This window comes from Prionailurus viverrinus, chromosome B1, assembly GCF_022837055.1.
Source record: "Prionailurus viverrinus isolate Anna chromosome B1, UM_Priviv_1.0, whole genome shotgun sequence".
NCBI classification, from domain to species: domain Eukaryota; kingdom Metazoa; phylum Chordata; class Mammalia; order Carnivora; family Felidae; genus Prionailurus; species Prionailurus viverrinus.
This window is the reverse complement of record NC_062564.1, coordinates 74,939,978-74,966,049: the sequence shown is the minus strand read 5'-3', so window position 1 is coordinate 74,966,049 and position 26,072 is coordinate 74,939,978. Positions and strand designations below refer to the sequence as shown.

Sequence of the window (26,072 nt, the reverse complement as noted above, 5' to 3'; positions counted from 1 at the left end):
GAATAAGAAAAATAATTAGTATAAAGAAATTAAGTGATTTGGGGGCTCAGTCAGTTAAGTGTCCCACTTCAGCTCAGGTCATGATCTCATGATTCGTGAGTTCAAGCCCCACATCAGGTTCTGTGCTGACAGGTCAGAACCTGAAGCCTCCTTCGAATTGTGTCTCCCTCCCTCTGCCCCTCTCCTGCTCACACTGTCTCTCTCTGTCTCTCAAAAATGAATAAATGTTAAAAAAAAATAAAAAAATAAATTAATTAAATGATCTTTATTAATAAATGATAATGGAATGATCTGATTTGAAAAACATACTGGAATTAATAAGAAACTTTGGTAATGTTACTAGATACAAAACAGTCAAAAACCACTCACTTTTTCTATACTAGTAGTCATCTGAAAATTAAAAGGAAAATATTGCATTTGCAGTAGCAACTAAACTATAAAATACGTAGGAATAAATTAAGAAAATAAAGGATATATATGGTAATCTGAAGTAAACATAATAGTAATTATGTAAATTGGCAGATAGATATTTGTATTGCATATACTTTCCTGTACTTTAAAAATTTAAGATTAGAGTATGCGTGCATGCGTGCATTATACATGAGGTTTTTTTCCAAGTTTACTGTTGGCTGACTTTACAATAATTGGAAGAAATTAAGGGAGGCGCCTTGTGTAAGTCTGAGTCTTGTTATTATTTCGTTTCTTTTGTCTCCTTTTTTGGTAACTGGTTTAATTCAATTTGGTAATTAACTGTTCATTACAATAACAATATGAAATTCTCTTAGATATTTACTTTAGAGCGGGGCAGTTATCTCTGCAAGAGTTAAGAGATAGATTCTGGATCTTTTGGGGGAATGGTTCCTCAACTGGGCAGATAGTGACAGGAAAGTGGCTCTTATCTCTATGCTGGGTTACCTATTTTGCAACATAGAAAATAAGGCGTGGTATCAGCCAATAACACAGGCAGTGACTTTGCATTAACAAAGAGTTCAGTGGCACACAAAGAGGAAGTTAGGAGAAAACAAAACAAAAACCCCATCTTAATTACGAATTCAGGAAACAAGACTATCTGTAACTTTGCATTTAGTCCTCCAACTGAGCAAATATTTAATATATCAATAGCTTGTTTGTATTTAATAGGTACTGTTGGGGAGATAGATATAAAGGGATTATACAACAGCCCCACCTTAAAAAAAAATCATCTTGCTGGATTTGATGAATAAGAAAAAATAAGTAGAAGTGAGTGAAGTGGGGCCCCTACCCTTTCAATTGTTTCGCCTGATACACCGTCTATGAGTTCTCTGACCTAGGAAGTTGATTTCTTTGAATTTAAATTGGGCTAATGCATGAAGATGAACGTGTAATCGATGGTACATTAAACCAGCAAGTCTGGTTTTTCACCAATTCAATACTATGCTATAGATCCTGTTTCACTTGGCAAAAAGATTTCTAGCCTGGCAGAGATGGGAAGATGTTCAGCAAGGAGAATCAGAGGAATAGGAGATTCAGTTCCAGAATTTGCAAGTCAAATTTAGGAAATATCCAGTTCAGGCAAGCAAATTTTCATATACACGAAAGTAAAAGAAGTTAAAAAAAAGTTTGGGCCTTGACATTTCACTCAATATAACACGTGCATTTAACCAATTCTCTATTGAAAACATTTGGGGTGCCTGGGTGGTTCAGTCTTTTAGAGTCCAACTCTTGATTTCAGCTCAAGTCATGATTCCGGGGTCGTGGGATAGAGCCCCAGGGTAGGCTCTGTGCCGAGTGGAGCCTGCTTAAGGTTCTCTCTCTCCCTCTGCCCCTCTCCCCTGCTTATGTGTGCTCTCTCTTTCTCTCAAACAAACATTCATACAGTTTTCAGTCTATTTTTTTTTGTTTTAAGTTACTACAGGATCTGAAGGCCTTTTTGTAACCCATTTGATAGTAAAAACCGACCTACCATGAACTTATTCGACAATAAAAACTATGAAGCTATTAAGTTACTTATTACCTTTACATATCTGACTTCACATGAATGCATTTCACTACAAAATTATTAATGTTTGATTATGGGATGTTGCCCTAGAATCTCCTGGGGATATTATATAACATGAAGTATATGCATATATTATCTTTTGCAAATCTGATAAATTCTGAATTCTGAAACATATGTGTCCCCAGGGTTTTGGGTAAAGAATTATGGACTTGTATACACTGCAACAAATGTCCTCAATGTTTTTATTTTGTTAGGATAAATTTATTCCATGTACAGCATATTTTTAAGTCAGATTTTCTGGGTTTGAATTCTAGTTCTGTTACTTATTAGCTATAGCTATACTTAAATTTTTCTCAGCAGTAAAATGGGGATGATAACTGTTGGGAGTTATTCTGAGTATTAAGCAACACAGCAAAACACTTAGAACAATCTGGTAATTAGTAAACGCTTAACACATACCAACTCTAATAACTAAATGTGCCAATTTATACTTCCAACACCAGTGCACCCGTTTCTCTATGCTCTTGCCTACATTTGGTATTGTCATTTTTATAATCTTGTCTAATGTGATGGCCCCTCCCCCCAAAGACGTCCCACTTTTTGCTTGCATTTCTTTGAGTGATGTTAACAATATTTTCATACTTTATTAGTATTTTTACACTCAACTATTCTTGAGCGTGATACCTTTTAAAATATTTTTCCTATTAAGATATTATTAAACATTTACATTTACCTTTACTTTCCTAGTATTTATAAGTTTCTTTTCTTTCTCCACATTCCTTTTCTTTCTTTCTTCCTTTCCTCCCTCTTTCTTCATTTTTTTCTTTCTTTCCTTCCTCCATTTCTTTTAGAGTTTTTTTAATCCTTTTGGGATTCATTTAGATGTAGGACTTTTTAAAAAAAATCCTGTGTCTTTAGCCAAGTGGCCCTAATATCAGTTACTGAATAATCCATCAATTTCACCAATGATTAAAAGCCATCTTTGGGGGTGCCTGGGTGGCTCAGTCAGGTAAGCATCCGACTTTGGCTCAGGTCATGATATCATGGTTCATGATTTCCAGCCCCACGTTGGGCTCTGTGCTGACAGCTCAGAGCCTGGAGCCTGCTTCAGATTCTGTGTCTCTCTCTCTCTCTCTCTCTACCCTATTCCATTCACACTCTGCCTCTCTCCCTCTCTCAAAAATAAACATTAAAAAAAATTTAAGCCATTTTTATCATATTATTTTTCTTTTTCTAGACATCATATATTATTCTTTTGATTGACCGATTAATTCTGTTGCCCATACCATATTGTTTAAAATTCTGCTATAGGTCAAATACTCCCTATTTTTATTTTCCAAAATTTTCTTAGATATCAATACATACTTATTCTTTTGGAAAAATCTGAATTATTTTGCAAAATTTTCAACAAACCTGCATTGGGATTTTGATTGGGATTAACGTAGAAGAAACAAACATATGTATTTCAATTTTGGGTCTGTCCATTTATTGAAGGCCATGAAAAATGTCCTCATTTCTTCTTAAAGTTTTATAAACTTTAAGGAACTTGCTAATAGCTATAGGTTCTGTAAGATACATACCCTTTTAGTTTATAGCAAGTTGGAAACTGATACAGCAAGTCCATATTAATTAACATGTGAATGCCTTTATTGGTACTAGGTAATAGCTATGGACTGAAATGTTTGTCACCCTCAAAATTCATACACTGAAGCCCTAACCCCCAGTGTGATGGTACTTGGAGATGGGGTTTGGGGGAGGTAATTAGGGTTAGATGAGATCACGAAGATGGGTGCCTCATGATGGAATCAGTGCTCTTGTAAGAAGAGACAAAAGAGATCTCACCCCCCGCCCCCATGCTGGCACAAAGAGGTCATGTGAGCATATGCTGAGCAATTGACTGCCTACAATATTTTGCTGAAATGCTTTGCATAAGGAGCAATTCAGGAAAACTTGAAAGTTTCTAAGTTACCTTATTCCCTCATTCAAAGTGAAAATGTTTCAGTTCTACAGATAAATTGCGTATTCCTAGAAATGTTGAATTCCCTATTTTATTGCATCGAAGAATGTCAATGGGAAAATTGTCATTGGTATTTAGTGACCACAAGGCTAATATCTGAGCATATCTGGAAGTAGTAGCACAGAGGTGCCTTTCTAGTCATACCTTATAGTTAGGGAACACTTTAGAGTTTGCTAAGTGTATTCATCTGCATAATTTTCTTTCATCCTCGATAAATTCAAATGAAGTGTCAGTCTCATTTTATGGGTGGTACAAACTGCTATTTGGAGAAATGAAATGTCTTTTGCAAGGTAGCATTGAACTGGACTAGATTTAATTTATTCCATTGAAGAATTTTTTTTTCTGAGAACTTAGTGATGTACATTATGGTCCCCCAACCTAGGCCTGTCTTTCCTCCGATGGTAGGAATTCCTCCCAGCTACTGGTAGCTTCTTGGCTGACTTATGCCATGCTGTACTTGGCTAGGTAGCTCTAGGTGACCCCAAAGATCCAGCCCACCACCGGACTCTGAACCTGTTGGCAGATGTGTGTGCTGCCTCCCCTAAGGGACAAACCTCTCTCTGCCAGTCTCTATGGAGTCCCTACTGAGCCAATGATTGAAAAAGGACCTCCCTTCACATTGGAGGTGTTTGCTTAAGAAGCTCTCCTTCAATTCTCCCTCCCCTATTCCCCACCCCCCTGCCAATTATTCTGCTTTGTATACAGTAAATGGGAGGTTTTACACTTGATCTTAGGTCCAGATGAGAAGCCAGGCAGGAAACATAAAACCCATAGGCCTTGGTTTACTCATTGTCCTACTTTATCCTGAACCAAACCTTTCACTAGTGAAATGAAACAGTGTCCTAAATTCAACATAAGATTTGTTGCTTGATGAAGCAGACAAAAGGGAAAAACATTGTTGTAACAGTAAAAATTTATATAGCAAGAACAATAAAAACACTATATTTAACTGAAAAGCAGGTGAATTGCTAAATGAAGTTATTTTCTGAAAAGACAAGTGACATTTAGTCCCAACTTTGTGCTGATTATGTATGGAGAAAATAAATCAGGAGTGAGGTATGCAGGGATTGTCCTGGGAAAAGTAAATTAAAAAAATTTTTGTTCTGGGGGCACTTGCGTGGTTCAGTCAGTTAAGCGTTTGACTCTTTAGTTCAGCTCAGGTCAGGATCTCACAGTTTGTGAATTTCAGCCCTTAGTCGGACTCTGTGCTGACAGTGCAGAGCCTGCTTGGGATTTTGTCTCTCCCCCTCTCTCTGCCCCTCTCCTGATCGTCTGCACTCTTTCTCTCTCCAAATAAATAAACATTTTAAAAAATTGTTCTGAAAATAGTTTAAACGTATACAGCTTGTAAACTACACAGAAGAGTATACAACATTAACAACTTAAAGTTTATCTTTAAATTTAAATATGCAGGCATCTTTTTCTAATTCTCTATAGGAGCCTTATCTTCCTTTATCACCTTTAGATTTATTATGCCCCAGAAATAAAAAAAAGGAATGTCATATAGGAGAAAAAACAGTAGGTACTTTCAGCATTTGGACATTAAAGTTGTTTCAAGTATTTTTGTTTGAACTCCCCTAGAGCCTCTGTGTTAGAGTGGTACAGGATTACCCACTCACAAGGTCCCAGTGTTTCATTATCTCGGTGTTCTCAGGAGAGATCTCGGGAACAGAACTAACAGCATAGATCCAGCATATTCTCTGAAATATTTCACCCTCGGGTCCCTAAACTCAAGGGAAAAAAACAACAGAATTTTCTTTTACAGAATAGAGAAAAGAAGCAGAGGGGTGTATAGTTAGAGGAACACAGGTCTAGGTGATAGGGAACTACTGCATTTTGGGTTTGGTTCTGAGATTTTAACCAAATTATCTTTTCAGGTTTCAATGTCCTCACCTTACCAAAAATGGAGGTAATAATTCTTATGTCACAGAATATCTGGAATGGTTAAATAAGAACATTTGATAGTAAGATGGTATGAATGAAGTGGAGAAAGAGAGAGAAAAGAATTACTGAAGGCTGGATATATGCCAGGTACTCTAATTACAGCCAGGGCTCTTAAGAGAGATTAAGGTCCATGATTTAGGTACACAATTCCAATCACGCTAAAATTTTAAATCAAATCATTAATTAAAATGTTTTCAATTAAGCTTAAGTAATCTATATTTCACTCTATGAGAAATTTCCTTCAGCTTAATATATTTTTAAGGCTTACTATTACTAAATCTCAAAAGCAGAGTAAATCAACAGTGGAAAATAAAAATACTTTCTATAAATATTTCCTTCCAAATGTGTCTTATGTTGGCAGACTAATAATTCATAATAAAAATAATCTGTATAACATTTTACACTTTTCCAAAATATTTTTCAAAGGGTACCCTAACTTATATGTAATACATTAAATAAGCATGACTTTTAAAATGTAACAACAGAAAAGTCTGACACATGGCATTTTTCTAGTTTTAAAGACGATTTTATGGATGGAGAGTAAATAATTTCATACAGTATTTTCAAATATTCTATAGACAAAACTTCCTCAAACAGAAATTTAATACAATTTGAAAGAAAAAAAGATTAAATATATCAAAATATGCTAAAAACACTCAGTTTTTCCTGAAAATAAAATTCAGTAAAATCAAGAAATAATTAAATATTATAGATTAAAAGTTTCAGCTGTTAAAATTAGAAACATAAGAACCACATAAGATATTTTCTGTTTTAGTAACTGCATATATATCTTCATATATACTTTTCAAGAGTAATCTTATTAAAATATATCATAAGAATTTAACAAATGTTTCAGTAATGTATTTTTCTATTAAATGTACACACATACATATAAATATTTAGGAAGAAACTATATCATCTTCTGGTTATAGATGACAGAAAGAATCTGATAAGGTCATAGTCTTTCATTTGACCTTATATAGAAATAACTGGAAAGTAGCGAGACATATATTTTTAATCATTTTGGTATATAATTGGGTCAGGTTTTATTTTCAGTGCTTATTCATAATTTCCTGTTAGCAAGATAAGCTAGTTACAAGAAAAATAAAGTAATTTAAAATTAATACTTGATATGAGGCTAGAATATATGTCTTTATAAAAATAAATATCTAAGTAATAGATATTTTATTTCCTAGACGAGGTAGATAAATTAAAATATTCTAGAACATGATCTGTGCTTTAAAAAAAAAAGAGAAAAATAGCAATCACCAATTCAACCTGTATGAATCAAATAGCTGGAGAGTTTTCTATTTTTGACATATGTACCATATATTTCAAGTACAAGGCCTCTGTAATACAGTTTCTACTCCCCAAAACCTTGGTAAGTTGAAATTCATATTTTTCATTTATTTACTCTTTATTTAATCTACCTAGGGCAACTTTGCTATTCAGGTCAAAGACATGTGCAATTAAACTAAAGATTGCTAGTTTTTAAATTTTTTGTGTTTAAGTGGTAGTTTCCCTTCATATACCTTATCCAGTAAAATACATTAGGAAAAGATGTTATACCACAAATAATTATTTAGATGATGAGTTAATAAAAATTTCAAGGTCTGCTAAAGAATTATGAAGCTCCTCATTCACATCTTGACTTCTAAGAAAACTTTTAAGAGTATCTAAAGCAGTTATGGCCTCATTTTTTGATGGTAAAGGGAGCTCAGTTCCTAGAGATCCACCATCATCCTCTTCATCAGAAGTATAAAGCCCAGTTTCATCTGATTTACTCTCTTCGGTCCATACAGAATCACCTTTTGGTGCCGCTTCGCAGGTCTCCAAATCATCATCGAGGGCAGCATACTCTTCTAGAGATAAACCTTCAGGAAATTCCACACCTGCTGCCTGAGCATGGGCAACCAAATCAAGACCAGTGTCTGTCTCTGCATTTGTCTTGTCACTTTCTCCCTTTTGAGATTTGAATCCTGCCTCTTCATAGCTCTTAACAATAGTCTCGGGGGTTACAGCCCTCCAGCAAAGGTGCAAAGTATCAACTGCGTCTAGTAGGGAAAATGTAAATTCTTTGCTGCCTTCAACAGAGCTTAAAAATTTTTTGATAAGACAATGTCGATATTTGATTTTAAGGCTTTTAATAACACCTTGTTTCATAGCTATAAATTTGGAAGATACACATGACGGAAAGAACGCTAACTCAATGGACTTTAGGTTCTTTACCTCCGGATGTGAAGGAAAAGAATCAACAAAGATCACCACTCTTCGTTGCTGGGCTTGAAATTTCTCATCGAGCTTCCGCATCCATTGTTCAAATACATCTGACGTCATCCATGCCATCCTGTTAGCTTCATAACACACAGGCAATGATTTTATACCTTTGAAACAATGTGGATTTCTGTGTTTTCCAATGATGAGCAAAGGAAGTTTCTCTGAGCCATCCATGTTTGTCCCAACCACTAGAGTTATTCTGTCTTTGCATAACTTTCCAATCGAGCAGGTTTCTCCTTTAAATGCAAATGTATTTGTAGGTAACATTCGATAAAGCAGCCCGGTCTCTTTTATATTAAAAACATTTTTAGGATGATAATCATTTAAATAATAAGGAAGTACATTTTGGTGCCAGACAGTTGAAGGGTCTGCTGAAACACCTGTAGCTTCCACAGGTTGAGCTCTGAATACTAAACCGTACCTGGATTTAAAGCGATCCAGCCAACCGTTACTGCACTTAAAATCATTATGTCCCAGTTTCTGTGCAAAATCATTAGCTTTTAGACGTAGCATTGGACCATTAACTGGTACATTTAGACACTGAGCAATTCGATACCACCTCATTAATGCCTCTTCCAGATCTGTGTAAAAAGCAGTTCTCAGTCTTTTTCTCTTTGGATCAAATCTCAGAGATTCAAAGGCTTCTAGAACTTTGTCTTTATTCTTCATAATAGAAGACAGTGAATTTTTCTTTATTCCATATTCAGCTGCAATTTCTGCCTTTTTCTTGCCACTTTCTACCGCGTTTATAATGTCGATCTTTTCTTCAATGGATAAACTTTTCTTTTTCTTCACTGTTACGGGCAGAGTCGAGGCATCCACAGAAGCTTCTGCCATCTCAACCGGTGCTTATGTAGAGATTTCTCGTCTTCCTGGTGTCTGTTTCTTTAAATTTCTTTTCCAAAATGATACAAATTGTTGCTTTCTATCCCGCTTCATATATTAAAAGTTGGCAAGTGTCTATTAGTCTTAATTCTCAGGAAATTGAGATGTAAATATATTTTTTCAAAGGTTCTGAATAAGGAAAATGTTATATGCAACTAGAATATTTTAGAAGAGAAACTTCCTTCCCAGGACCTGTGCAGCTCAGTTTATAGTTTATTCAGAGTTCCAGAAGTCAAGCTAAAATAGAAATCTCATTATGTCAAACCTGTCCAGTCCTGCTGATATATTTTTGGAACTTCAATCCTTTAAGATGATCCATTTTATCCATGCACACTCAACCTCCTATTAATTCTCCACAGAAGGCCTCAGAGATAAGAAGGAATATATTCAGTCATTTTCATGCAAAATGTTACCCATTAATTTCCAAGTCTCTTCAGGGTAGAGAAGAAAGTGGTAGACTCCTTCTAGGACCTGATGGTATATCTTCTGCCTCTTGAAAATGTAAAAAAAAAACACAACAACTTATTTTAGCAATTATGTGTCAATCGAATATCAAAAAGAATATTTATACTAATTAGTTATGCTTTTAATAATAAAGAAAAGAATGGGACCATGTTTCTGAAAATATAATAACCAAAGCTTCCAGGAGAAAGGCTTACCTCCTCAACGGCCTCGGTAAAAAGCCCTGTAGCTTTGCTCTATGCGTTTGAATTCTCACTTGCTTTTGAATGTTTTGTAATATATACTTTCAAAATAATTCAGACAAACTTAATCTGTTTTAAAAATGGGCACTTACCAAAATTAAAAAACTAAAAATTATGCTGGATAGATCTTTGGTGGCTATTTTTCACATGAAGTCATAGCCTGCCCCCTCTGACTCCTCTAAAAGAAAAACATAGTCAGACAGTAGTCACAAGGTTCAACTTTTAATAGCACATGGGAGACAGTGTCTCCTTTATAGGAGTCTGGTAGAAAAGGCTTCACTAAAAATCAAAACAAGTGATTCGATTACAAATTTTAGAAATCCAAGTCTTATTTTATCTAAATGCTTACAAACCTAGTAACTTTTCCATCAACTTGACACACCAGCCAGACGTGCAGAGGCCAGAAATAGTTGACAAAATGCATAGGAATAAGCAAATTCTTACAAGGGTATAAAGCAGAAAAAGACCTAGACTAAGAGTAAGAAGGAGAGTGACCATGGGTCTTACTTAATGTCTCAGGACCTCCACTTCCTTATCTGTAAAATAGAGCTTATTATAGTGTAAGGATATGGGCTTTGGTGACAGCCACACCTGAGTTGACAAGTGATTCTGCCATTTAGTACTTACGGAATCCTGGGTAGATTACTTAACCATTTGAAGCTTCAGCTTCCTTGTTTGTAAAATAGGTGTAACTACAGCCCCTACCAAACAGGGTCATTGCACATTCAATGAGATTCAACGAGAGAGAGTGAAGTGCTCAGCCCAGTATTTAGCACCTTGCAAAGTGTTCAGTGAATGCCTGGTCATGATCTCGTTATCATTATTTTCTCTCTAACGTCCCTTTGGCTGTGTCAATCTACACAATTCAAAGATTTTACAAAATCCTACTTGCAAACTGAAGCAAGAATCCCACCTTAAACATATACTGAAAGCAGAGATCTTCTTAAATCAAACAGTACTGTGAGAACAGTCACATGGACCAGATAAGCTTGCCCCTACCTTCCCAGGTAGCACCTACTATACCAGAATCTACAGGCTTCGGGCCTACTGCAGGCCAAGGTAACAAGCTAATTTGATGAGCAGGTGTTACTGCTGTGTGATATAGTGTGGGCACTCCATTCCTCTAGTTTTTCTCTTCTCCCAGGTTTCAAGATGTCATATGCATTTTTTGCACAAAATTTTTTGACAAAACTTTTTGTCAAAATTCCTCCGCCTTTGTTGTCTAAAAAAAGTAATTTTTATCATAGGAATTACAACCAGTAAAGGATTTTCGTTGTTGTTGTTGTAAAAAGACCTTAACGATAATTATGATAGCCCAGGGCTTTATTTTCCAAACACCTTTACTTCCTGTATTTCAAACAACTCAGGAGGAAGATAAAACTGAATTTCAAAGCTCATGTAGTTATAACGTGGTTGAGGGCACTAATATAAAATCTACCATTCTCTTCACTATATTACAGTGCCTTTGGATCACACACTTTGGATCTACCATTCTCTTCACTATATTACAGTGCCTTTGGATCACAAAGGTGTGGCCTCCTTTGATAATAGTTGTACACTCTGTGTCCCCAGCACCCAACCAAGACAGCATTTGCAATGCCTATCCAAAACCCAACAACAACAACAACAACAAAGCAACATCAAACCTCTACAGAAGAATAGGCCTTTATGAATTCTGTGAACACAAATAGCAACCATATCCCAACGTTAGGGTGGGCTGACCTTTCTAAGTAAATAAGCTTTGAGCATTCAACTAAAACAAACAAACAAAACAAATTTGCTCATATATGGGACCTCCCTATACATATTTCTGCAATTCCCTGTAAATCTACAATTACTTCAAAATAAACATTTTTAAATTTTTTTTTTAATTTTAAAAAATTTAGAGAGAGAGCATGCAAGTGGGAGTGAGGGGCGGGGTGGGGGGGAACGTGGGGGGGGGGGGGGAGGGAGAGAATCTTAAGCAGGCTCCACGTTCAGTGTGGAGCCTGACATAGGGGTTCGATCCCGTGACCCTGAGCCAAAATCAAGTGTCAGATGCTCAACAGATTGAGCAAACCAGGTACCCCTCAAAATAAACATTTTTAAATATCTTGCTCTTATTAGGAAGATACCAACCTTTAGAAATTGAGGTAGCAAGAAACAATTTTTTAAGACAAAACCACAGAGAATTACTCTCCAAGAGAAAAAGGGACTCTCCCAACTTCTCCCTTCCTTCTTTCTTCTGTTCTTTCCTTATTCTTCTTTTCTTCCTTCCTTCCTTTTTTCCTTCTGCCTTATTTCATTTGTTAGAAATAAACCCTCTCATCTCAAATAACAAGGATTAGAGAAAAAATAACTTGAATTTCCTCCTTCACTCCCTCTTAAATAAAGCAATATAATATACACAGAGATTAGTGATTATCTTGATCAAACTGAAAATAATGATGTTCATTTAGGAAGATCTTAGTTGTTTTCTGAGAGTTAACAGTATATATTTCCTTCTAAAACAAGAGTGAAACCTATAATTTTCCATGGTAATATACAATATATGTTTATACCCGAAACAACCACATTTCTGATGCTGAGCCAGACAAGCCAGACTTCTTTTCCCTAGAAAAGAACAAGGCACCAATACTGCTTAACCAATGAAGACAACATTTTCCATTCTCGCACAGTATAATGTCTGGGATATTTCTTGCAGGGAGTAATGGCAGTAGCTAATATTTCTCAGAAGTACCCATTCTCTCAATTATGCTCATGAATCATTCTACTCCATGAAAATATTACAGCAGAAAAATACGGTACACATTAGATACTATTTTCTCCGTGTCAATGGTAAAGCTACCTAAAGAAAAAGAATTGGCAAGTCACTAAAAAAGACTTACCAAGTGAACTCCAAGTAAAGGAAACAATAATCAATTCTACTGGTAATAAGAGAAATGTAAATCTTCTTTCAAACCAGGAGATGCCCTTTTTGTTTTTTGTTTTTGCCTACCAGAATGGCAGTATCTAGTGTTTGCCAGAATATAACATAGGTTGTGAGGCGGTATATAAACGGGTACAAAGCTTACAAAGGGCAAATTAGTAACATGATACAAAAATCTAAAAAATGTGCATCACTTTTATCCAGCAAGTCCATGCCTAGGATTTTATCCCCAGATAATAATTTGAGATGCAAAAATAATCTAGCTTACAAATGTATTCATTTCCTATTTCTGCATTTAGTAGCTTAAAACAATACCCTCTTACTATCTCACAGTCCTGCAGGTCAGAAGTCCAGGTGAGCTCAACTGGGTCCTCTGCTTAGGATCTCACAAGGCAGAATCAAGATGTTAGTCAAATGGACTTTTATCTGGAGGTTCTAGGGAAGAATCTGCTTGCAAGTTCATTCAGGTTATTTGCAGAATTCAACTTCTGTGGTTGTAGGACTGAGGTCCCTGAGTTTTTGATGGCTGTTAGCAGAGACTGCTCTCAGCTCCTGGAGGCCTCCTTCAGGTCCTCGACCGTGGCCCTTTTCATTTCAGCAACAGAGAACCTTTCTCCTGTCAAATCTCTCTCATGCTTCGAATCTCTCTGCCTTCTCTGGTGCAACCAGCAGGAGAAAACTCTCTGCTCTTAAAAGGCTCATGCAATCAGTTTAGGCCCATCCAGATTATCTCCCTGTTGATGAAGTTAAAGTCAACTGGTTGCTTCTGCAAAATCCCTTGTACATGTAAGAAAACATTATAATGAGAATGATATCCTATCATGTTCAAATGAGAGGGAATTATACAAAGTGAGAATCACTGGAAATCATAGAATTTTACCATACAACAATATTCCTCCCACTGTTGTTTTAATTACAGACAAAATGGGAAAGAACCTAAATGTGTAGCAAAAAGGATTAGGTAAATAAATTAAGAAATATATATGCTAAAATACTACTGAGCCACTGAAGGAGAGTATTTAATGATTGGAAGAAAATTCCATAATATATTCAGTGAAAAAAGCAAAATACAAAACCGTATGCCAACAAAACCAACATACACTGAAAGTTACATGAGGACAGGGGCTCATGGCTATTCCTACCGTGTTTAGTACTCAGCAAACAGTAGGTTCTAAATCACAATTTGTTAAATAAATGTAGAAAAATATATATTTATAGAAAAAAGACATTGACAAAAATGTTCAGTGTTAATTCTAGATAATGGAATTATGGATAACTTCAGTTTTTTTCTCTTTGTAGTTAAAACAATTTCTACTCTTATGTTCTAATCATACTACTATTCACAGGCTTCTTAAATGTTCCATTTATCAGTACCCTCCAACACAGGGTTTGTTTCCAGAGAATTACATTGTGCAATCATTAACACAACATGTCTCCATGAAAAGGGAGCTGATGATAGAGAGTGATAAAATTATTGTGACATTACCAGAATCCCCCTAGAAAAGATTTGAAGGTAGCACCTCTTACTTTCTCTTGAGAAAGTATTATTTGTAAACAATATAAAGTATTTAACATCTAAAGCAAAGAAAAAAAGTTGAATGCACATTTAATTCATTCAGAAAGGAATAATATTCTTTAACCTGTTGCCCTCTTTCCTTCTTGGTCAATAAATGAAATATAGACCGTCAGAGTTCCCCATAAGCCAAGTGAAAAAGTGGCACCTGATTTTGCAAAAGCTGAATAATAGCCAATAGCAGTACAAAGGTAAATGAGTAAATAATCCCCATATCATAAACACATATGGCAGACAACTATTACCTTTTTTCTTACCTCTCCAAACACAGATGTCAATTTAGAGAAAAGTAGTAATCTTCTATTCTTCCTAAAGAGAATGGGCAGGCAGAATTCCCCAAACTCTAGGGCAAAGAAAAAGAGAGAGAGAGAGAGAAAAAAAAAAAGGGAGAAAAGAAAGAGAGAGAGAGAAAGGAAGGAAGGTAGGTCTCCATCTAAGCAGAGTTAGATTTAAAATAAGAACTTTCTGTTAGAATCAAAAATTTCCCCCAATCAAAAAATACCAGCTTCTGCTTTCTTTTTCCAAAATAAAGTTCATAGTATTTCACTGTGTTCCATCACCAGCTGAAGTAGCTTCCAGTGTTTTCTTTGAGCCAACCTACATTCTAATTTCCCTCGGAGCAGCAGAAGTCATGGGAAGATTAATCCTGTGTGTCGCCCTGTACTATGCATGAGGACTAATCATGCACAGTACCAGAAATGCACCGACCAAAGTACCTAACATGATTAACAGCACCTTCACTAAACAGAAATTAGGATGAGTTCCAAGTGGTTCCAAGTCCATCAGAATCTCTAGCAAAACCGCCAGCAGCTGCCAAGGAAACTATCCAGTTAAGGACAAATAATTAAAGCAAGTGTCCACCCTTCCAATGTAAGAAACACCTCTGAGCCTAACAATTTAATAACTAGACGGATTCTAATGAAGTTAAGCATTCCTGAACTCAAGAGACACCTGGCATGAATCGTTAAAACACCAGCCAACTCAGTCACGTACAGGTCATTCAAGCACGACTGAGCTCAGCCATGCACCTCTTCCTAGTCACCCTTCCAGAACTCTAAGAATACTTGCACTTTGCTACTATGCTCCATTCTGTTCCTATACATGAACGGCAGTAATTATTCTAGATTGGGATCCTTTTCTTACAATTGAAAAGACTAACAGGATGGCTCTAAACAGAAAACGCCACAGTGGGCTATAGAACTGAAGATACAGTTTAAGTGAACTAGCATATATATTTGCTCTTCTCTTTTGTTAGGGACAGAGCCACTTAAGATAAGGGTCCTTTATACATAGATTTACATTTTGGGACTTGAGTACTGTTTTTGTCAGAGGAAGTCTCCTGGAGATCTCAGCTGATAAATATTGTTATTCACTTCTGACACATTTGCGTTGTCGTGGGTATTAACCATTTATGGCTATGGGGAAGATATTTGTACAGGGATATACGATTCACTATGCTGAAACTCCCTAGAATTTGTAAAGGCAGAATTCTGCCTTCGGGCACCTAGCCACTAAAAATGTATCATCAACTAATATGACAAATAAAGGAGGTAAGAAGCACGGTCTTTAGACCGTAAATGAATGGTAAATTCTACGGAATGCACTGTTACCCTTCGCATTTCTACAAGTGAAGTGGTAAAAATGAGCGAGCACCCAAGGCTGTCAAAGGAAATGCAATCCGGAGCCTTGAAGGGGGATGAATGTGGATGGATCAACTGTGTGTACTGAAGGCAAACGAGCTTCAGGTATGTCTAGCACCATTGCACAGCCATACATTCCCTCCATTCAGTTCCGGGGATGGGGAGAGTGTCCAAAGTACAGGTTGGGGTCTCAACTTAGTGAACTACAAAGGGCTCTGAGAAAAAGGATTGTTCGGCGGTTTCCGTAGAGAGGGCAGTGATCTGCTTAAGAAGAAATGGGACGGGCAAATAAAGCAGAAATCAGTCATACGGATAAAGAAAGAGGAGCAGGAAAGAAAAGTATCCGGGATCCACCGTTAGCGAGAGAGCAGTGCAGAAAGTGATCACAAAGACAGCAAGTGACAAGAACTCAGGGATGCCAGGCTTGGGGGTCTGGTCTTCCTGAAGTGGGTGGACGTGAGCGACGCAGCCGGAGTGGGGCGCTCCAGGCACTGGGGAAGCGATTGTGGGGCGCCCGCATCCCGTCTGTTCCCTTAACCCCGCATTCCCTCCACCCTCCCACCCGCCGCGGGACTGAAACAACCTTCTAAGTGCTCTCCAGCAGCTGAGAAAGAAGCTTTGGCTCTCCTGTGGTACGCGTGGCAGCGAGCTACGTCCACCTCCACCTTCCCGCCGCCGGCTCACCATCTGCAGGGGGAACGCCTAACGCGTGAGGCTGGGGTGTATAAGTAAGAAAGAAGGGATGCTGAGGGCTTCTGGAGACCTCCGACCACTCAAGACCAGGCCCGCGCGCGCCCTTCCGCAAGCTCCCAGCTCTGGCAGATGCATCGGGACCCGCGCGCACACCCCTCTGTGATCCGGCCGGAGCCAGAAAATTACCCGGACAACCGCGCCGGCGGAGCCCCGGATGTGGTTGCTAGGGCCGCAACGGGAGGGGCGGGGCCAGCCTCCAGGAGTGGGGCGGAGGAGGCCTCAAGGGAAGCGCGCTGGCACCACCGAGATGTGGCTGGGCCGGGCCAGATTGAGGGAGAGAGAGGCCGTCCAGGGCCAAGGACAACGCTACTTCCGGTCTCCTCACTTCCGGCTCCGCTGCTCTCTGTGCTGGTGCTGCAGGCCGGGTTGAGAGGCAGCCGGTCTGTGTGTCCTCGGCGGTTGGTCAGTGTGAGGCGGTGACAGCTGCAGTTGCTCCCCGCCCCCGAGGATCCGAGGTGCGTGGGGGGAGGGGAAGAAGGAAAAGGCCTAGGTCGCGTTTCCTCTCACTTCTTGCCAGGTTTGAGGCTATTCCGGAGAGCAGCGGCAAAGATAATCCTCGACGTGAGAGCTGCCGGGTTCCCCGCAGACAGGTGAGGGCGGTGCTGGCTCGCCGGGAAAGAAGTGGGAGGGGGGTGGGGGTGGGAGGAGGAAGGCTGGTCCGAGGTAGTTGGCGGGGGTGGACACATTGCTTGTGGAGCTTGCCATTCCAGACTTTTCACTAGACACTTCTGCCCCTCGTCTGTGACATATCTGCCCAAGCATTCGGCATTTGGTTTCTGCCCCCGACCCCCGGTGTCCCGGAAACAGCGGGTGGAAAGGGAAGACTGGCCCTTGCAGGGCTGCGCCCTCTCATCTTTGCATGCATTGGGTGGGAAAAGGGGTGGCAGGATCCAGGTCTTTCTCGGCTCAGTCTCGAAGTGGGCCACCTTCAGGTTTGGTGTCCAGTCTTTATTTTTCTCCTCCGCTCACTGCATCCCCCACTTCCTCTCTCCCGCAGTGAGAGGAATGGAGATAGTTGGTAGTCCCTCCAAGAAGTTCACTGGGCAGTGGTGCAGGGAGGAGCCTTGCCTAAGAAATGTCCCAAGTCTGACTGCTTGTGAGGACGGCCAACGAATGCTGGAGTTTGGGAAGGAAGTCGTGCTGTCGTCTTCTCATCCGTTCCTTTTTGCCAAGTTACTGTTTACGTGTCTAGGAAGAGGAAAGAGGTTTTTGTTCTGTTTTGTTTCAAAGAACAGCTTCTAGACGTTTTCCCTTTTACTTTATTACTTCCTTTGTTTTGCTTTCATCTCCCTCTTGCACCCATTGATCTCAAAAAGTTTGTAGTTGATACTTCCTACAGATCCTTAAGCCACCCCCGTTAGGATTTCTGTACCCTCCCTGTGTTTTCTCCTAGATTAAAGTACATGATTTCTCTTACTTGGTTCTTTTTTTGTTTTAAGGTTTATTTATTTACCTTAAGAGAGAGAGCGCGTGCTCGAGCATGAGTGGGGGAGGTGCAGAGAGGGAGGGAGAGTATCTCAAATAGGCTCCGTGCTCAGACCTGGACTCTGGGCTCTGTCCGACCAGGGCGAGATCATGAACTGGGTCACACCAAGAGTTGGATGCTTAAGTGACTGAGCACTCCATCTAACTCAGCTCTTATCTGATAAGGAAACATGGAATATTTACAGGACTTTTCATAAACTTGTGCTTTGACCTACAGGGGTGTGCTAACATTAGCCATTTAATTAACTTCATTGGCATGGAAATGTGCACCAGAATTGGTTTTGTTAAAACAGTCCTGTGTTGGGGCGCCTGGGTGGCGCAGTCGGTTAGGCGTCTGACTTCAGCCAGGTCACGATCTCGCAGTCCGTGAGTTTGAGCCCCGCGTCAGGCTCTAGGCTGATGGCTCAGAGCCTGGAGGCTGTTTCCGATTCTGTGTCTCCCCCTCTCTCTGCCCCTCCCCCGTTCATGCTCTGTCTCTCTCTGTCCCAAAAATAAATAAACGTTGAAAAAAAAAATTAAAAAAAAAAAAAAACAGTCCTGTGTTAAGGCTGCAGGCCATTTCATTGCTGCTGTCTCAGAGTGACTACAATGGACTGTGTGTTAATACTGCTTTAACTCTACTTTTCTTGTTTGTCCCATGGTTTTTTGTTTTCCTTGCTCAACATGACCAACACCCTCTCCCAACCACCACATCTAATGCTCATTACCTGAGAAAATAGAAAATATTTCTGATTTTATTTTTTGTATGAAAGTCTCTGCCTCAGTTACTTTCATTCCTTTTCAAATTGATAAATTAGTTTGCCTTACTCATGAGTTATGCGTGGGGTCCATGGTCTAGAAGTCTGTAACTTTCACGGGTCTTCCTCATCCCCACCTTTTAAAGTATGTGCAGTTTTGTTTGAATGCATTTTGGAGGGAGGTAGGGGGGATTGTCCATTTTAAAAAAACCAAATTCTTAAGAAGTGCATAACCTCCAGATAGGTTAAAAACTATTCCTTAGTGTCTTGTTTAAGTTAATGACAACTTTTTTTTGTGGAGCTTTTTATTTTTTCAAACTGTAAATAGCTTGTATTGGGAGAGTAGAATGCAGAGATTCTAGGCTTTAAACTGAAATCTCTTAACTACTTCAAAACATCTGCGTTTCTAAATTCCTTCCTAGACCTAGAGAAGGAAGTAAGACTGCCTACTTACTTAGTTCCTGATTTGTGGTTTTGAGGTTTCTTTTTAGGGATAGCTGTTTGTGGCCAATGCTGCGGAGATCCAATGGGTTTATAAGTTAATGTGTTTATTATTATTTAATACGTATTAAATATCACCATCCTACTTGGTACAGTTCAGAATTAAAAAATTACATTTTGGTTATCCTATGCTTTCATTTTCTTGTTTTTTACTTGAGGCATTATTTTAGACTTTGGCTTTGCCAGGAATGGCAAATAAGATGGTTTAGTAGTGTGGTTCATAACTTTTGGTATGTTGCTGCTTATCTAGTCATCCCCTTTCCCTCTAGTCTATATCAGGTATTTTAATGATTGCTCTTTCATGTAAAAAAGTTAGTATCCCTCCAAATGCAGTACGAGTTTAGAGTGTGTACTTGAACTTACCGATTTGGTTGCCAAGTGTTTATTGGTCGAGGGTTGAAGTTGTAAAATGTTTGACATTTGCAGAAACCTATACAGCTTGTCATAAGCTCATGCAGAGCAACTAGATTCTTCTCACAAAGTAAGAGAACTTCCTGCTGTCTAGCATCCTCACTTGGGGGAGAAGAAAACATAATTTCATAAAGAGAGGATTATGCTAAATTAGCTTCTTTCTAAAAAGGTAATGACAGAGTCAGAAGATAGGTTATATCTGACACCATACCAACAGTTAACATTTGTTTGCTTACTATGTGCCGGGCCCTATGCTAATTGCTTTATGTGATTATCTCATCTAATCCTCACAGCAACTTTTACAGGGTGGCTAAAATCCCCATTTTTATAGATGAAGAAACTGAAACTAAACAATTAACTGAGGCCAAAGGAATCTGCTCAAAATTACACTGATGGAGCCAGGATTGAACCTAGTAGTAGACTAGTCTAGTCTAGACTGCTTCTGCTGTGTTTCCGTTACATTGTTTTTGGCATGACTTCGGGATATCTCACCTGATTTCTCTATCAGCTGTTAAGAAAAGAATATGTTTTCCCTTAATAATCATCAGTAGATGAACACCTTGTTGAATGTCCTATCTAAAAGTATGACCAAAAGAAATGAACTTGGAGAAAGCTTATGGAGTGTTAATTTGGTAGAGTTTTCCCATCAGGATGGATATAAATCTGTGTGTATATGGAGTGTATGTGCATTTATGACATGAAGAGTGGTAAATAAGAAAAAGGTTTTAAGTAATAAACTTGGCTTTGTGAGATTCTGGAGGTTTAAATACATTTGAGAATGATCAATTTGGGATGGAGAAAGGAATAAATTCAGGATGAAGGAAAGAATAAGAATAAATTCAACAGGGAATTTAAGATAATATGGCCATGTATGAAAAAACTAACAATGTATGTACACACTGGAAAGAGTAGTTCTACATAATGAAAGATGATGATTTAGGGACCATGACAGTCTAAAACTATGCAGCAGCATTAGTTCTAGGATGTATGAAAAAGACTATAAAACGAAAGAATCTGAAAATAATCTTGTCATCTTTGGCCTACTACCTTTAGGCAAACATGGAAGCCACTGAATTCTCAGATTCTTGCAGATTCTCAGCTGTTTTCTACAAAAGTATATGTTTTCTTTTTCCTTTATTCCTTTTGTCTTTCACCTATCTCTGATTCTCTTCTCCATGACTTCTAAACCTTTGTCTTGCGGTGGTCATAGATAGGTGTTACTGGAAATTGCTCTAATCTTTTGTGAAAATATGGCAATATCTTTGCCATATTCTCATCTAAGAGTTTTTTATTTTGTTTCATTTTTGTATATCTCTGATAGCATTGGACTAAACAGCTCCTTGATCTTCTTTAGCCCTTTAGGGAACTGCGAGGCACTGTTTTTGAAGCAGGATCGTAAGAACAGTGGAACTTGTGATGAAGCCTAAGTCATACAGAGGAGAGAGTCAGTTAGCCAACTCCAGTTTCTGCTAGCATGTGATAGTATTTTAGAGCAAGGCTTCCAAATTGTTCTCCATCATGGCACACATAGAAAATGAATATATTTGTAGGGCAGACTATATTCAGGCTCTCTCTGGTTCCCTGAAGGCTGAGGGGGCAGTCAGTATTTCAGCACATCTGTAATTCATTCTCGGCATACTCGTTGGAAAGCTTTGTCTGGGACAAGAGGAATATGTTACTCTTTGTTTAATACCTTCTGTTTATTTAGCCTCTAATAATTTACAAAGCACTTTGATATACTCAGTTTTCTATACTTTCATATACTCAGTTTTCATATACATAGTTTTATTTTAGCCATATCAAGTGGATATGATAATATTACCATGTTAGAAATGAAGAAATGGAGATTTTAGCTAAAGTGCTTTGTATAAGGTCAGACACCTAATAAGGGATGGATCAGGAGTTCAAATCCCAGGTGGAAAGAGTCCCTAGGGGTTAAATCAGTGGCATGTAGCCTCCAGGATGGCCAGCCCCCTATCTGTTTTGTTTGAGTGCTACTACCTTCAGGGCATGTAGAGCAGTCCTAAGTCCATAATAGTTGTCGTTTATTAAGTGCTACTTTGGCTAGGCATTATGCTTTATAGATACTGTATATTAAGTATTCTTATTTTCTATTAACAAATGAAGAAACAGGTACACAAACCAGCAGAAGTAAGTAGTCCAAGGTCACGGGCGCTGTAAAAGGAGAACCACAGACTCACAATCGCAGTTGCTCTACTCCAAAGCTTGTACTCTTTTCATGATAGTGACTAAATGATTTCATGACATTGTGGGGTACAGATTGGGTTCCAGTTAAAGTGTGTGACATTAGTGGCAAAGGGTGATGGTAATAAAGGGAGACAGGCGAGTGGACTGTGTTTATTTTTGGCAGGTTCAAGGTTGAGTTCTGGAGATAGTGGCTGTCTAAAAGGATTTCCGAGGTGTTTGGAGATGGGGGTGGGAGAGAAGAGTAATGTGATAAAACTCAGAGAATAACTTGGGCCATTGTGCTACAAGTACTTCTAGCAAAAGTGTTAAAAATACAGATCCTCTTCAGATACGAGTAAATGTTAATTGCAGATTATTTCTTAAAGATAGATGTACAGATTATTTTTATTTTGTTCTTTCTGTATTTCCTAATTTTTCTATGTGGCATATTAATTACTTTTAAAATTAAAAATATGTTTAATTATACAAGTAATATATATTCTTGAAACTAAAATTCGAATAATGTAGTGGGCAGATGGAATGAAAGTTTCTAGTGCTCTAATCCCTCTATCACCCACAACCACTCACAGTTAATTTGCAGGGTAGTTGTTGGGGATTAGATGAAATAGATGAAGAAGTTCTAAACGAGCTCTAATACTGTAGCCACTAGCCACGTGTGGGTATTTAAATTGGTTAAAATAAACTAGGATTAAAAATTCAGTTCCTCAGTCACACCAGTCATATTTCAGGTGCTCAGCGGCCACATGAAGCTAAGCGGCTACTTTATTGGACAGCACAGGTATAAAACATTCCCAACAATGTTCGCCAGCCATGCTAAAACCTTAAAATACCGCATGATTAGTGACATAATTACAGTACTATTGAACCAAGATTTTAAAAAACTCTCTATTTCCCGTGGTGCCTAGCAGTTTTCGTTTTAGCTGATGAAATATTATTGCCATGTTCTCTCTCAGCTTTTGTTTTAATTAAATCCAGATGGTCAAAGTCTAATGTTTTTCTTGGATATTTGGGGATTATAGTTAGCTGCTTTTCTAGGCTAAAGACGACAGCTTTTCTAAGGGTGTGTTTTCGATCTCCTCTGTGCTCTAGGCCTGTATATCTTGCTTCCTTGTTGGCACCCTCTGTTGAATATATTAAAGTTCTCTCAAATACAATATGTTTACAACTAAATTGATTTCCCCCCTCACTCCCACACAAAACAAAACAAAACAAATGTTCATTTTTCTCTGCTCCTTATTTCAGTGAGTGACTCTATTATCTTTCCAGTTGTGCAAAACAGAAAATTAGGAGTGATCCTTAATAACTCCCTTTCCCAGTTACCGTCAACAAGTTTTATTACTCTTGCTTTTTGAATATCTCTTGAATCTGTTTACGTCTTTCCATTTCCACTGCTACCACTTTAGTTTTTACCATCATCTTGCCTGACATTTCTATAGTAGCCTCCGTTCGTCTCTGCTCACTTCTATTTTGGCCCCTCTCTAATCCATTATCCATCTTGGAGGCATAGTGGCTTATTTTGAAACACGCATCTGATTGTCCCTTCTCTCTCCTCCCCAATCTTTCTATGACTTCCCATTGCTTCTAGGATAAAAATAAAACTCCTTAACAGTGCTTAACTCATCGTCGTCCTCCAGCCTCATCATTTACCATGTTCTGCTTAACTCTCCACTTCAACCACGCTGGCCACCTTTTAGTCCTTTGTACTTGTCTTGCTCCTTGCCATTACAAGGCTCCTTATTAGCTCCTAACTATCCTTCACACTTCAACAGAAGTTTTGTTTCCTTAGGGAATACTCTGACCACCCAGATCATACATTTACCACAGTTACAGTTTACATTTTGTGTGTGATTATATGCCTCCAAACTCCATGAAGATAGGGACCAAATCTTACATTCTTTTTTGGCTTGTTCTTAAATCCCTATCTTCTAGCTCAGTACCTCATGCCTAAATATTGCTTGAATTTCCAAGTATATAGTATTAAAGATTTCAGTTCATGAAGTTTTAGACTACAGGATTTTGAATATAACTATTTTTTTTTAATTTTTTTTTTCAACGTTTTTTATTTATTTTTGGGACAGAGAGAGACAGAGCATGAACGTGGGAGGGGCAGAGAGAGAGGGAGACACAGAATCGGAAACAGGCTCCAGGCTCCGAGCCATCAGCCCAGAGCCTGACGCGGGGCTCGAACTCACGGACCGCGAGATCGTGACCTGGCTGAAGTCGGACGCTTTAAACCGACTGTGCCACCCAGGCGCCCCTATTTTTAATATAGTAGTTAAAATAGTAGTTAAATTGAGTTACACTGTTTCTTAAGTGTATGAAAAATTTTAATAATATAAGTTTATATTAATTATTAAAAACTATAACATATAACACAGTATTCTTAGATTATTTTATAATAAGCTCTTATTTTAGAAAAATTTTAGATTTTTAGAATTATTGCAGATAGTGTAGAAATTCCTGTATACCCCATGCCCAGCTTCCCCTGTTATTAACATACTGCATTAGTGTGGTACATCTGTCACAATTCATAAACCAGTATTTATATGTACTAATGTTTGTTCAGATTGCTTCAGTTTTCTCCTAATGTCCATTTTCTGTTCCAGAATACCACATTACATTTAGTTGTCATGTGCCCTTTTGGTTTTGACCAGTTCTCAGACTCCTTGATTTTGATTATAAGTTGATAGTTTTGAGAGTTACTGGTCAAGTATTATGTAGACTGTCCCTCAATTGAGGTTTGTCTGGTGCTGTTCTTAGGATTAGACTGGATAATATGTTTTTGGGAGGAAGACCCACAGGAATAAAGTGACATTCTCATTATATAAAGAGTATGTTTATCAGTGGTTATCAGTGGTTGTTGTTGACTTAGTCCCCTGGCTTGAGATTGGGTTTATTAGATTTGTCCTCTGTAAAGTTACTCCTTCCCCAACCTTTGCATATTGTACTTCTTAGAAAAAAGTCACTATGTGAAGTACATGCTTAAGAAGTAGGGAGTTATATTCCACCTTCTTAACAGTGCAGTATGTACATAAATTTTTTGGAATTCTTTTGCAAGGGAAATTTGTCTCCTTGTCCTCATTTGTTATTTAGTCATTTATTTATATGAATATTGACTCGTGGATATTTATTTTATACTTTGAGTTATATAATCCAGTAGTACTTTATTTTGTTGCTTAGATTACTCCAGCTTGGGCTATTGGGAGCTCTTTCGGTTCGTTTTTATATTCCTTTGACGTATCCCTATCGTTGTGAGGATTTTGTTGTTTGGTTTGTTGTTGGGATTTTTTTTTAGCACATCTTTACTTTCTGGCACTACAAGATGTTCAGGCTCATCTTGTATATTTCCTGCCCCAGGCCTAGACTCAGCTATTTCTCCAAGAAGTGCTGGTTCCCTTTACTGGAGAATGGTATTAGAAACCAATATCTGGGCACTATGTGTGCTCATTCTGGCTGCAGTTGCTTCTAAGAAATATACACCAACTCATGTAAATACGCGTATCTATAAATTTTTCTATATGTTACTATCTGTGTCTGTGTTTAAGCCGTATTCTTACTTTATTTATTCTGAAGCTTTTTTCCACTGAAAAAAATATTGAGGAGTTTACTTTATATAGTTTTGGGAATTTAGTTACAGAATTAAAGTAACTCCCCAGTTCTTTCGGTTCTTGGTTGGCCTCACTGCTAATATTCTGGAACGCAACTAGTTATCTATGAAGAATTCAGGAAGTACTTTAGTTTTGAGACTCTTATCATTTTACTTCTCATTAGTTTCTCTGAAACACAATCTAAATGGGGAAAATAAGACTTTCCCAGTTAATTTTATTACTTGGTTGAAAGTTAGTAATGATGGCGGAGATGGGAATAGTTGAATATTGATTTTTATTTATTATTATTTTTTAAGTTTGTTTGTTTGTTTTTAGTAATCTATACACCCAGCATGGGGCTCAGACTCATGACCCCAAGATCAAGAGTTGGATGCTTTTCCAGCTGAGCCAGCCAATCACCCCTGAATATTGATTTTTAAATTGTTTCCCATTATTACCTGTAA

At 38.1% G+C, this 26,072-nt stretch overlaps 2 protein-coding genes across 12 annotated transcripts in view; one reads left to right on the top strand and one right to left on the bottom strand.

Annotated features, from left to right (window-relative positions):
• Positions 1-6,770: 6,770 nt before the first annotated feature.
• TIGD4 (tigger transposable element derived 4) lies at positions 6,771-24,333 on the bottom strand. 6 transcript variants are annotated; one of them, XM_047855864.1, is made up of 3 exons: positions 24,323-24,333; positions 14,544-15,026; positions 6,771-9,593 (listed from the first exon to the last, which is right to left on the bottom strand). In XM_047855864.1, exon 3 carries the CDS (start codon positions 9,051-9,053, stop codon positions 7,518-7,520), a length of 1,536 nt encoding a protein of 511 aa, XP_047711820.1. In that variant the 5' UTR covers positions 9,054-9,593; positions 14,544-15,026; positions 24,323-24,333; the 3' UTR covers positions 6,771-7,517. The 6 variants fall into 6 exon arrangements, with proteins under 6 accessions (XP_047711820.1, XP_047711819.1, XP_047711817.1 ...); XM_047855863.1 differs by lacking the exons at positions 14,544-15,026; positions 24,323-24,333 and adding exons at positions 16,510-16,613; positions 16,806-16,958 and having other exon boundaries at positions 6,771-9,983; XM_047855861.1 differs by lacking the exons at positions 14,544-15,026; positions 24,323-24,333 and adding exons at positions 9,898-9,983; positions 16,510-16,798.
• ARFIP1 (ADP ribosylation factor interacting protein 1) overlaps positions 17,023-26,072 on the top strand; it is a 135,317-nt gene continuing 126,267 nt past the window's right edge. For 2 of the 6 annotated variants that reach the window (XM_047855867.1, XM_047855869.1), the window contains exon 1: positions 17,029-17,269. The gene's annotated coding sequence lies outside the window, so the exon portion shown is untranslated. Of the gene's footprint in view, positions 17,270-26,072 lie in introns of all 6 variants that reach the window. The other 4 variants (XM_047855871.1, XM_047855866.1, XM_047855868.1 and 1 more) reach the window with 4 other exon arrangements.